We start from the raw sequence: 12,089 nt of genomic DNA on the forward strand, positions 1-12,089 counted from the left end.
TTATCTTGTTTTTCTTTGCTGTTTTTTCCTTTTTTTGTTCTTGTCTTCTTCGGTGGCCTTTGTGTGTGTGTGTGTGTGTGTGTGTGTGTGTGTGTGTGTGTGTGTGTGTGTGTGTGTGTGTGTGTGTGTGTGTGTGTGTGTGTGTGTGCATAAGAGCAACTGGTCCTGTCCGCTTTTTTATTTCTCCTTCAGTCCTCCTCCTCCTCCTTTTCCTGTCAGTGCCCCGTCCTGCACACCTGCGTAGGAGAGAGAGAGAGAGAGAGAGAGAGAGAGAGAGAGAGAGAGAGAGAGAGAGAGAGAGAGATGTCAAGAGTCATGCTGAGTGTATCCTTTGTACGTAGAGTGCATTGTTGTGGTGATGACGGTGTTGTTGTTGTTATTGTTGTTGTTGTTGTTGGTGGTGGTATTTGGTGGCAGTGGTGAAGGTGGTACTGACGATGTTGTTGTTGGTGGTGGTGATGGTGATCGTGGTGATGATGGTGATGTTATTGTTACTGTTTTTTGTTGTTTGGTGGTTGTGGTGATGGTGGTACTGACGGTGTTGTTGGTAGTGGTGGTGGTGGTGATGATGTTATTGTTACTGTTTTTGTTGTGTGGTGGTAGTGGTGATGGTGGTACTGACGGTGTTGTTGGTAGTGGTGGTGGTGATGATGATGTTATTGTTACTGTTTTTGTTGTGTGGTGGTAGTGGTGATGGTGGTACTGACGTTGTTGTTATTGTTGGTGGTGGTGGTGATGATGTTATTGTTACTGTTTTTGTTGTGTGGTGGTAGTGGTGATGGTGGTACTGACGTTGTTGTTATTGTTGGTGGTGGTTGTGATGGTGATGACGGTGGTGGTGGTGGTGCAGTTTTTACCCAGCTGCAGTAGTGGCTGGTGGTTGTCTTGGTAACAGAGAGCTGAAACACACACACGCACACACACACACACGCACACGATGACGCAAGACATATAAATAGTGAATGCAGAGATGCCAGACAACGCTTTTTACTTCATTTAGGGACGATTTGTGCGAATGTATGTATGTATGTATGTATGTATGTGTGTGTGTGTGTGTGTGTGTGTGTGTTTATCAGTTGCAGTCACTATGAAAGCTCTTATCTATCTACTGTGTGTGTTTGGTGTGTGTGTGTGTGTGTGTGTGTGTGTGTGTGTGTGTGTGTGTGTGTGTGTGTTAACGATTACTCTGTCCATATAAGGTGTTTTATTTGCCTCCCTCTCTTTTATGTTCCGTTTAGTATCGACAAGTTTTATCTTCCTTCCTTCCTTCTTTCCTTTCCTCTTACTTCCTCTTCCTCCTCTTTCTTACCATCTCACTTCCTCTCCTCTTCCCCTCTTTTCTTCCATAATTCTTTCTCCTTCATCCGCAGCCTTCACTCCCTCCTCCTCTTCTTCTTCCTCCTCCTCCTCCTTCAGGTGAGTCAGTGCTTCAGGGTGTGGGATTTCCCGAACACCTTTGCCTCAGGTGTGTGTGTGTGTGTGTGTGTGTGTGTGTGTGTGTGTGTAGGGTTAATGGTTTGGCCTGAGGTGGAGAGTTTATGCACTGGCCCTTTTATGCCTCCTCCTCCTCCTCCTCCTTGTCTTCTTTTCCTTATTTCAGTCACATTCGTTGCATCACTGGACAGGCATCCAAACAACGAATCAGGAGGAGGAGGAGGAGGAGGATGTGGTGGTGGTGGTGGTGAAGGAGGAAGAGGGGGATGTGGTAGTGGTGATAGAGGAGGAGGGGGAGGGGGAGGGGGAGGGGGGGAGTAAACCTGCAAACATTTTCCCAGAGCTTCACCATATTCGAAAGAGAAAGAGAGAGGGGGCGGGGGGTGCTGTCCTCATTCTAATGTCAGGAAATGCCCTTTCACTACCACCACTACAGCCAATGAGTTAAAAAGTTCAGGAAATTGTGATACAGTTCAGGGGCAAGGCTGGGGAAATGAGAGGGACTGGGAAGGAATGGGAGGGAAGGGGAGGAGGAATGTGCTGGCTTCTCGAATACATGGTGCAAGTTTTATCTGTTTACTCGGCCAAAACGTTGACTTCTGCTGTGTGTGTGTGTGTGTGTGTGTGTGTGTGTGTGTGTGCAGTAGCCTCGGACAGTCGCTGCGTCGTGGCGGGAAGGGTAAGGTGGAGGGCGTTGAGTGCAGACAGGGCAGAATTTGCTGCTGCGTCACACACACAGACTGCTGTGATGCGTGCATGGTGGTTCCCAGCGGTGAGGGGCGCTTCGTGTCCATGCCGCAATAACGCCCTCTGGGGGGCGGTGCCTCGGGGCGGGGGGCGGGGCGACGGGGGGCACCCAGGCACAGGCCCAGCACACCGCCGGCTCGGGGATGTGCGGCCCCGGCTGGTACGACCTTGGTGCTGCAGCTGTCCCCGCCGCCCACTCCTGACCTCACCTGGGCCCCGCCGGCAACGACGTGGGCCTCGGCGGAGGCAGGAGTGGACGGGGCTGCAGCGCCGCATCCTGGGACCGGCGCAGGAGTTACACAAGTGTGGCGGTCAGTGTGGCGGCGCCGGTACGTTATCAGCAGCCACACCACGTCATGGCCTGGCGTGCGAGCCTCAGGCCGGGGCAGCGGGGGTGTCCAGCGGCCGCTGCGCCAGTCACCGCCTCCTGCAGCCACCCGGGCAGCGGGCAGGCCGATGCGGTGCGCGGGGGCGGGGGCGGGGCGCGGCCGTGCCCAGGGCGCGACACGGTGAGGGTAATGAACTCCGGCAGCGGTGGGCGGCGGGCAGGTTGTGGCGTGGCCAACTCTCTCTGGCCGGCGGCGAGCGGCTGTTTGTCAACAACGGCTGCTGCGGCGCACGGCTGACGGTGATGCAACGCCGCCCCGGAGACAGCTCTCGTGTGTGTGTGTGTGTGTGTGTGTGTGGCCAAGCAGACCACAGCCGGCCAGTCACTGCCTCACAGCGCCGCAACGCCCCGGCGCCGAGTGGCAGTGTCGCGCCGCACGTACACCCGCACCGCCGCCGCCACACCAGATCTTGGCTGCTGCCACTGATTGGGCGGCGATGCGGAGGGTACGATAAGCCTTGGGGGTCACACACACACACACACAACTCACGTGGCGCGGGAAGCCAGGCCGTAACGCTGCTCCCCGCTACAAAGGGCTGGGTGGAGTGTTTGTTGGTGTTTGTTTGTTTGTATGGACTGTACACACTAATGAATCGCCGCGCCGGAACGGGTACATGACTCGCCTGTGTGTGTGTGTGTGTGTGTGTGTGAGAGAGAGAGAGAGAGAGAGAGAGAGAGAGAGGCTTACGTGAGTGTCAGCATCCATCTTATTTATCAGCACACACACACACACACACATACACACACACACACACTTTTCGTTTCACGTGACCTTAATCCGGGACCATTTTGCCGCGACTCCCTTTTCGTCAAATCAGAACCACGTCACAGTAAAAAAAGAAAGAAAATAGAAAAAAAAAAGAATGAAGCAACTTTTTTCTTCACTTTCCCAATCCAGAGTTTCCTGGAATGATCTGCTTAGCTTTCTTTTTTTTTTTTTTTTGGGGGGGGGGCTAATTCGTCAGTGTATTATTCTCTCTCTCTCTCTCTCTCTCTCTCTCTCTCTCTCTCTCTCTCTCTCTCTCTCTCTCTCTCTCTCTCTCCTTATCTATCTATCTATCTATCTTTTTGCCTCCTTTTCCATTGTTCTCTCTTACCATCTTTCTTTATTTTCTTTATTACTTTCTCTTTTCTTTCTTTCAACCTTACTGTTTTTCTTTTCTTATTTCCCCGTCTTCGTTTCTCTTCTTCCCTTCGCCTTCCTTCCATTCAACATTCTTTCCTTTCTCTTCTCCTTTCCCTTCTTTCCATCATCTACCTTATCATCCTTATCATGTTTTCTTTTATTATTGCAAATTTACTAATAATACCACCACCACTATCGCTTTTCCTTCTTCTTATGATATGGTCTTTCTTTTTTTTTCTTTTTCTTCTTTTCATTTTTCTCTTTTTCTTCCAAGTGGATTAATTTACTACGATCACTACCAATATTTTTTTTTTTTACTTCTTCGTTCTTGTCTTCTTCATCCTCATCTCCTTTTTCTTCTTCTTTTTCTTCTTGTTTTTCTTCTTCTCCCTCTTCCCTCTTCCTTCTTTTTCTTCTTCTTCTTTTTCTTCTTCCTCTTCTTCCCCTCCTCCTTCTTCTTCTTCTTCTTCTTCTTCTTCTTCTTCTTCTTCTTCTTCTCCCTCCTTCTCCTCCTCCAAGTGGGTTAAGTTCTAAGTGTTACTGAAAGGAGCTTGTCAGTCACCTAAGAAACGACACACACACACACACACACACACACACACACACACACACACACACACACGGCTGCTGCTGAGTAAACGTGACATGCCAAAAAGGAAAGTAAAATAAAGTAAGATAGCGTGACGATGCCGTGGAAATCATTCGTCTGGGAGCGTCCAAAAATAGTCTACTAATCCCTTTTAATTATATAACCGTTTAGGAAATAAGTTGACGTTTTAAAGGTATTGATAGAGAAAGATGACACGTGATTGGTGGCTATTGATATGTTGGGATACGATTCGAGTCCAAAAGTTTGTGTGATAGTGAGAAATTCGAGTTTAAATTCACGTTAAAATCACATTAAAATCATCGTGGGAGTAATTTGGAGCACTCGATCGGAAAATAAGTTGCAGTTGAAGCGAATCAGACAGGAAATAAATCTATAATTATGATAAACATCGAAGAATAAATTACAAGGTGAATGTATTGGTTGTCAGATAGTTTACGTTATTATTATTATTATTATTATTATTATTTGTCAATCATCTGTTTTTCCCAATGATATTAGTTTTTTTTTCTTAGTATACGATATTTTAGCCAACTTCCTGAGTGTATATGTCAGCTATTTATCATTTATTTGTTTGTTAATCTTTAAATAAAAAAAATAATAGTGATCTTTTAGCTAGTTTCGTTAGTATATGATCTTTAGTTAGTCTGTTAGTAAGTTTCTTTTCCTCCTTTACTTTCTTTCTATTTGTACTTCTGTTTGCTCTTATATATTCTTAAAAGAGGGAGTAAGAGAGAGAATAACCAATAAAAAAAGATAAAAAAACTTGTGATGTTGGCTAACGAAACACAAAGATGAGGAAGGCTTGGCTTACATAAACGGTCACGTGTCTCTGTGTGTGTGTGTGTGTGTGTGTGTGTGTGTGTGTGTGTGTGTTGCTAATCTTATCGTTCATACGCCTAGATTCTCATTCCTCTCATGCCACGTATTCCTCCTCCTCCTCCTCCTTCTTCTTCTTCTTATTATTATTATTATTTTTCTTCTTCGTCATCGTCGTCTCTTTCTGTCTTTCATCTTGATTATATTTTGGATTTTTTCTCGATTTTATTTCCTTCAATCTCCTCCTCCTCCTCCTCCTCCTCTTTCTCTCTCTACTTTCTCCTTTCCTTTAACATTACGATTTTCTCTTCCTCTCTCCCTCCCTTTCTCCCCTCTCTGTTTCTCACACCCTCATTCTTTTTTTTTCCCTCCTAGGCACTCCTCTCCTCTTTCTCGTCTACCATATGTTTCTCTCTCTCTCTCTCTCTCTCTCTCTCTCTCTCTCTCTCTCTCTCTCTCTCTCTCTCTCTCCCATCCAACTATCTATCTATCTTTATCTATCTTATTTTCTTTCCAAATTTTTCATATTTTCTTTTTTCCTTCCTTTTTTTCCCTTCATTATACTATTTTTCCATCTCTCTCTCTCTCTCTCTCTCTCTCTCTCTCTCTCTCTCTCTCTCTCTCTCTCTCTCTCTCTCTCTCTCTCTCTCTCTCTCTCTCATCCCTTCATTTCATCTCGTCCTCTCAATGCTACCCAATCCTCCCTATGATCCCTCTATACGGGGTTGGATCCTTCTTCTATAAGGTCTTGAATCCTCTGTACCACGAGTCTTCCTTTCCCTCCATCTTCCCTCCCTCCTTCCTTTTATCTCTGTGGCGTAGGTAATCTTGGGTTTTCGGCTCTGTGTGTGTGTGTGTGTGTGTGTGTGTGTGTGTGTGTGTGTGTGTGTGTGTGTGTGTGTGTGTGTACTTTGATTTCTTAACTGTTAGGATTATTTTCATCATTAATCTATCCCCCATGAACCCGGTCTTCCTCCTCCTCCTCCTCCTCCTCCTCCTCATTCAATAACCTCTTCCTCCTCTTATTTCTCTTGGTCAGGAATTTCTATCTTGTTCTTTTCAACGTGTTATGAGTTTTCAGGTTTTATTTTTATTTTTATTATTTTTTTCGTTTTTTATCACATTTTTATTAAACTCATTTCCTACCTCTAACTCACCCACACATATCCGCATTGCACTTCTCTCTTTTTCTTCTTTTCTCCTCCTCTCTCTGTGTGTCTGTCTGTCTGTCTGTTTGTTTGTTTGTTTGTTTGTTTCTCTCTCTCTCTCTCTCTCTCTCTCTCTCTCTCTCTCTCTCTCTCTCTCTCTCTCTCTCTCTCTCTCTCTCACCCACGCACACACACAACTTACATCCTTTTTACCTAATTTTACTTCATCTCTTCAAACTCTTCGACATTCTCACATAAATACACTGAAATCGAGGTCATTGTATTATCTTTTTTTCTCGTACCTTACCTTCCTACTCTCTCCCTCCCACACACACCTGATCGCCTTCCACACAGGTGAGACAGGTAACACGCCACACCCCAGTTTGGACCCCACAGCCTTGGGTTCTGATCTCATGCATAGACACTTACACTTCATCGTTCATTCTTACGGCTGTCTATTGTTTATTTTTCATTTTGTTTGTTTGTTTGTTTATTATTATTATTATTTTTTTCTTTTACTTTGATTTCATGGTTAACCTCCTTTTCTTTTTTGTTCTTTTGTCTTTCCTTCACCTCGTTACTGTTAAGAGAGACAGACAGATAGAGAGAAATACAGATAGACAGACAGACAGACAAAGAGACAGACAGAAATACAGATAGACAGACAGACACAGACAAATACAGATGCAGATAGACAGACAGAAATACAGATGCAGATAGACAGACAGAGAGACAGACAAATTCAGATGCAGATAGACAACCAGACAGACAGATAGGCAGAAAAAGACGGACAGACAGGCGGACATAAACACAGACAGCTTTTTCTTTATTTATTCTTTACTTTGCCTTTCATTTTCCTCCTTCGCACTAAAACTTAACATATACAGACAGACAGACATACAGATGCAGATAGACAGACAGACAGGCGGACATAAACACAGACAGCTTTTTCTTTATTTATTCTTTACTTTGCCTTTAATTTTCCTCCTTCGCAGTAAAACTTAACATATACAGACAGACAGACAGAAATACAGATGCAGATAGACAGACAGACAGGCGGACATGAACACAGACAGCTCTCTCTTTATTCATTCTTTACTTTGCCTTTCATTTTCCTCCTTCACTCCAAAACTTAACATATACAGACAAACAGACAGACAGCCCATACCTTCATTCCTCCATCATCTATCCTTTTCATGAAGTTCACAAAATGTCGAAATCAATCAATACAATTTTTTCCTATTCTCAAGTATATTCAATTTCAATGGAACAATTACTTTTATTTATATGCAAGTCCTTGAAGGAAACACCCAACCAAGCGTCTCGGTGTAGGATGCAAGGGATTGGATGTTCCTGGAAGACTTATATGACAGACTCGCCTTCCTGATCCTCCTCCTCCTCTTCTTCATCTTCCCTCTTTTGTTGTTGTTGTTGTTGTATGTGGTGGTGGTGGTGTTGGTTTTAATTGGCTAAATTTATATATTTTTTTAGTTATATAAATTTTGGTGGAATGTCACTATTTTTTACTACCACTACTACTACTACTACTACCACTACTACTACTGCTACTACTACTACCACTACTGCTACCACTACTACTACTACCAATAATACTAATACTATGACTATGACTACTACTAATAATACTATGCCTACTACTACTATGACTACTACTACTACTATTACTGCTACTACTGCTGCTACTACTACTGGCAAACTAAAGATAGAGAAGAAAAAAAAGGAAAATTACCCCCCTCCTCCCATCCACCCCCCAAAAATGATTGTATGCACATGTATCGTTTTCTCCTGTTTATTTATTTGATTTATTACATTTTTCTCATTTTCTTTTTCGTTATTTGTCTTCCTTTCTTCTTCCTGTTCGTCTTTGTCCTCTTCGTCCTCTTCCTTTTCCTCTTCGTCATCGGTGCTCTTGTCCTCCTCCTCCTCCTTGCCCAAAGAGTGGCCATGAACTCTCCTTTGGGTCACTGTACCTGGGAGGAGGAGGAGGAGGAGAAGGAGGAGGAGGACCAGGTGTGTTTGGAGGTGTAAAGCAATCATGAGGTAGGAGGGAGAAAAGGAGGAAAGGGAGGGAGAGAAGAGAGGGAGGGAGGTAGGGAGGATGTCTTTGAGAAGGATGTTACGGACGGAGGGAGGGAGAGAAAAGGGAGGGGAGGAAGGGAGGGAGGGAGGGAAGAAACGTTATGTAGGGTGACCAGGTTGGGTATGCTGGAGGGACGGAGGAAAGGGAGGGAGGAAAGGTAAGAAGGGAAGCTACCTTTTATGGTGTTAGGGAAGGAGGGAGGGAGAGTAGGGAGGGAGGGATCCTTCGTTATATGGGGCGATGGGGAGATTGTGTGCGTGAGAGAGAGAGAGAGAGAGAGAGAGATGAATACCGTGAGAGAGAAGAGAGAGACAGGAAACAAGGGAAGGAAGGAAGGAGGGAGGGAGGAAAATTTGAACATGTGGGAGAGAGAGAAAAAGGGAGGCAAAAGGAAGGGAGAGAGAGGGAGGGGGGGGAGAAGGATGCTGCTTGTAAGGGAGATAAGAGAAAACAAGGGAAGAAAGGGAGAGAGGGAGGGAAGAAAAATTAGGCCAATTAATAAAGGAGAGAGAAAAGACTGGTATGGAATAATAAGTGAAGAGGAGGAGAAAGGGAGGGAGGGAGAGAAGAGAGATAAAGGGAGGCATAGAAGAAAGGGAGGGGATGGTGCTTTGTTTCATACCAGGGAGGGAGAGAGAGAAGGGGAGGGAGAAGGTAAGGAATGAGTGAATAGGGGTGATGAATCGTATCCCAGGAAGAAAAAAATGCATAAAAAACGTGGGAAAATAAATGAGGAATATATATCTTGTTTATTATTACGTCTGAAAGGGAGGGAAGGAGAGAAATACGTGTGAAATGAAGTGAGGAATTCGTACATTATTTTTGCTTTACTATGCTGGAAATGGAATGAAGGAAGAAAAATAAGAAAGGAAAGGAAAGAAGCAACAGGACTGATTAATACATACCTTCGTTTTCTGCTATGTTGGGAAGGGAAGGAAGGGAGAGTGAATGGAAGGGAAGGAAGGAAAAGGAATGAGGAATAGTCGTGGAGGGAAGGGAGGAAGGAAGGAAAAGTAAGGAAAGAGAGGGAAAAGGAATTAGGTATACACACATTTGTTTACTGTAAGTCGTGAAGGGAAGGGAGGAAGGAAGGGAAAGAGAAGGGAATATAAGGAAAAGGAATGAGGAATACACAAATTTGTTTACTATGTCTGTGAAGACAAGGAAGGAAGCGGGAAGGGAAAGGAAGGAAGGGAAAGAAGAGAAGGAAGGAAAATAAATGAGGAAAATACACACGTTTGTTTACTATGTGTCGAGTATTTAAGCAAAACGTCGATCGATGATAACCTGTTTGTTGAAGAAAGGAAAGGAGGAAAAAGTGCTGGAAATAAAGGAAAATAAGAAAAAGAAAGCTGGAACTAGAAGGAGAGTTTGAAAGTTTGTTAAAAATGACCTCTTGTCCGGAAAAGTGACGTCAGTTCTGAAAAAAAAAGGAAAAAAGACAAGTTCAAGTGAAATGTGTTGTTGTTGTTTTGCTCAGTGATGGAAATACTGAAGTTAAATCGAGGGGGAAAAAAATATTAGTGAAGTTTAAAGTGTAACAAGAAAACAAGTGAAGTTCCGTAAGTATTTTGTGATTATGAGAGCAAAGTAGAAGTGTATGAAACAAACCGTTGAAATTATGAAGTGGTTTTAATGACGAAAAAAATAACGATGACGACAGTAATATTTTAGAGAAAGGAAATAGAAAGATCTTTAAAAAAAATGGTGAATAAAGTGAAATTGTAAAAGTGAAAGTTGTTGATGAAAAAGTTGTTAGTGACGAGACAATAAAAGCAGAAAAGAGGATTACAGAAAAAACAAAACAACATCATCATCATTATCATCATCATCCCAAAACAAGAATAAAGAAAGAAAAAAAAGGGAAAAATTATAAACGCCACGAGCAGAAAGAAAGAGAAATTGAACCAGAAAGAAGAAAAAAAAGTGTCTTGAAAAAAAAAAAGAAGTGTTCAAATATACCGTTATCTTGAAGGTGATAAACTCAGGTGAGAGAAAAAAAAAGTGAGTCGAGTAAGTGAACAAGTGTACCTGTGTTGTGGTGATGGTGGTGTTGAAGATAATGGTGATGAGGGTAGCAAAAGTGATGATGATAGTAAAGTTGATGGTGACAAGAAGATGGTGATGATGAAAGTAATGATGATGATGATGGTGTTAGAAGATGATGGTGATGAGAATAGCAAAAATGATGACAAAGATGGTGACAAGAAGGTGGTGATGGTGAAAGTAATGATGATAATGGTGATGAGAGTAACAAAAGTGATGACATAAAGAAGATAGTGATGATAGTAAAGGTGATGGTGACAAGAAGATGATGGTGATGGTGTTAGAAGATGATGGTGATGAGAGTAGCAAAAGTGATGACATAAAGAAGATAGTGATGATAGAGGTGATGGTGACGGAAGATGATGATGGTGGTGATAGTTGTAAAAGTGATGATAGATGATGGTGAAGGTACTAGGAAAGGTGACGAGAAAATGGTGATGAAAGTTGTGGTTAGCGAAACGTGAATGAAATAGAAAATTATGAATGATTGTGACGATTGTGAAGTGGAAGAAGTGAACGTTACAAAGAAAACAAATAGAAAAATAGAAATAAAACCGAGAAATTAAAATAAAGGAAAAAAAAAACGAGTGATGCAGTGATGAAGTTTAGTAATGACCAGAAAAAAATAAGGTGTTGGTTTTGTGTTGAATCCGTGACTTAGACCTTATTTATTTATTTCTTCCATACGAAAATTTAAAAGAAAAAAAAATGAAAAAATGAAGAAAATATAGTAAAAAGTAAAAAAAAAAGTTACCATTTATACTGAACTTATTTCGTGGGGTTCGTAACATTGAAACGAGGCCGAGAGAGAGAGAGAGAGAGAGAGAGAGAGAGAGAGAGAGAGAGAGAGAGAGCGAGAGAGACGTATGGTGAAGGATTGAAATATGACGCAATCACCTCCACTATCACAACCCCTCCTCCTCCTCCTCCTCCTCCCTTACCTTCATCTCGGCCATTTCACTAATCTTACTTGTAGCCTTGTGCGTATACTCTCTCTCTCTCTCTCGTTGTTATTGTTCTTTTTCTCCTTTTTCTTCTCCATTTCCTTCTTCTTCTTCTTCTTCTTCTTCTTCTTCTTCTTCTTCTTCTTCCCATAAATATGATTCTTGGAACACACGAGGTTACATTAAGTGACCTTGGGTGTTAGTTTGTCTGTCTGTGTGTGTGTGTGTGTGTTTGTTTTCCGGTTCATGTTTGTTTGGTTAGTTGTTTTGTTTGATTTCGTTTTCTTTGTCTATATTTTCTTCCTTATTTTCTTTCTTTAACTCCCTCCTTTCTTAAATCCTCTCCCTCCCTTCTTTCTTTAGTTCTGTCCCTCCTTCCATCCCTTTCTTTCTTTCTTTATTTATTTATTAATTTTATTTATTTACCAACTGATTTTTTTCTCCTTAGACTGAGATGTTTCTTTTCACTGTTATTTTTGTTTTCCTTAACCATTTTTTTTTTGTTTGTCGTTGGTGACGGTTTACAGTAACACACACACACACACACACACACACACACACACACGCACGCACACACAAGCAAGAAGAAGGCCAACGACTCAACAGGGAAAGTTAGTGCGCGTTACCTTTGACATTATAGGGGGGGAGGGGGAGATGGAAGGAGGAGAGAGGGGGGTGCGTTTGAGGTTGGAGAGAAACGAGAGAGAGAGAGAGAGAGAGAGAGAGAGA

General features: G+C 42.9%; 1 protein-coding gene across 9 annotated transcripts in view; it reads left to right on the forward strand.

Moving 5' to 3' along the window:
* Positions 1-12,089, forward strand: part of LOC127003446 (msx2-interacting protein-like) — a 153,486-nt gene that overhangs the window by 105,187 nt on the left and 36,210 nt on the right. Inside the window, exon 1 of one of the 9 annotated variants that reach the window (XM_050870155.1) lies at positions 1,763-2,690. The exons of the other annotated variants lie outside the window; for them this stretch is intronic. Coding sequence (XP_050726112.1) covers positions 2,638-2,690 — 53 coding nt within the window. The 5' untranslated portion in view covers positions 1,763-2,637. Of the gene's footprint in view, positions 1-1,762; positions 2,691-12,089 lie in introns of those variants that run through there. 9 annotated transcript variants of the gene reach the window in all.

The sequence above is a fragment of the Eriocheir sinensis genome, chromosome 25 (assembly GCF_024679095.1).
Source record: "Eriocheir sinensis breed Jianghai 21 chromosome 25, ASM2467909v1, whole genome shotgun sequence".
NCBI lineage: Eukaryota > Metazoa > Arthropoda > Malacostraca > Decapoda > Varunidae > Eriocheir > Eriocheir sinensis.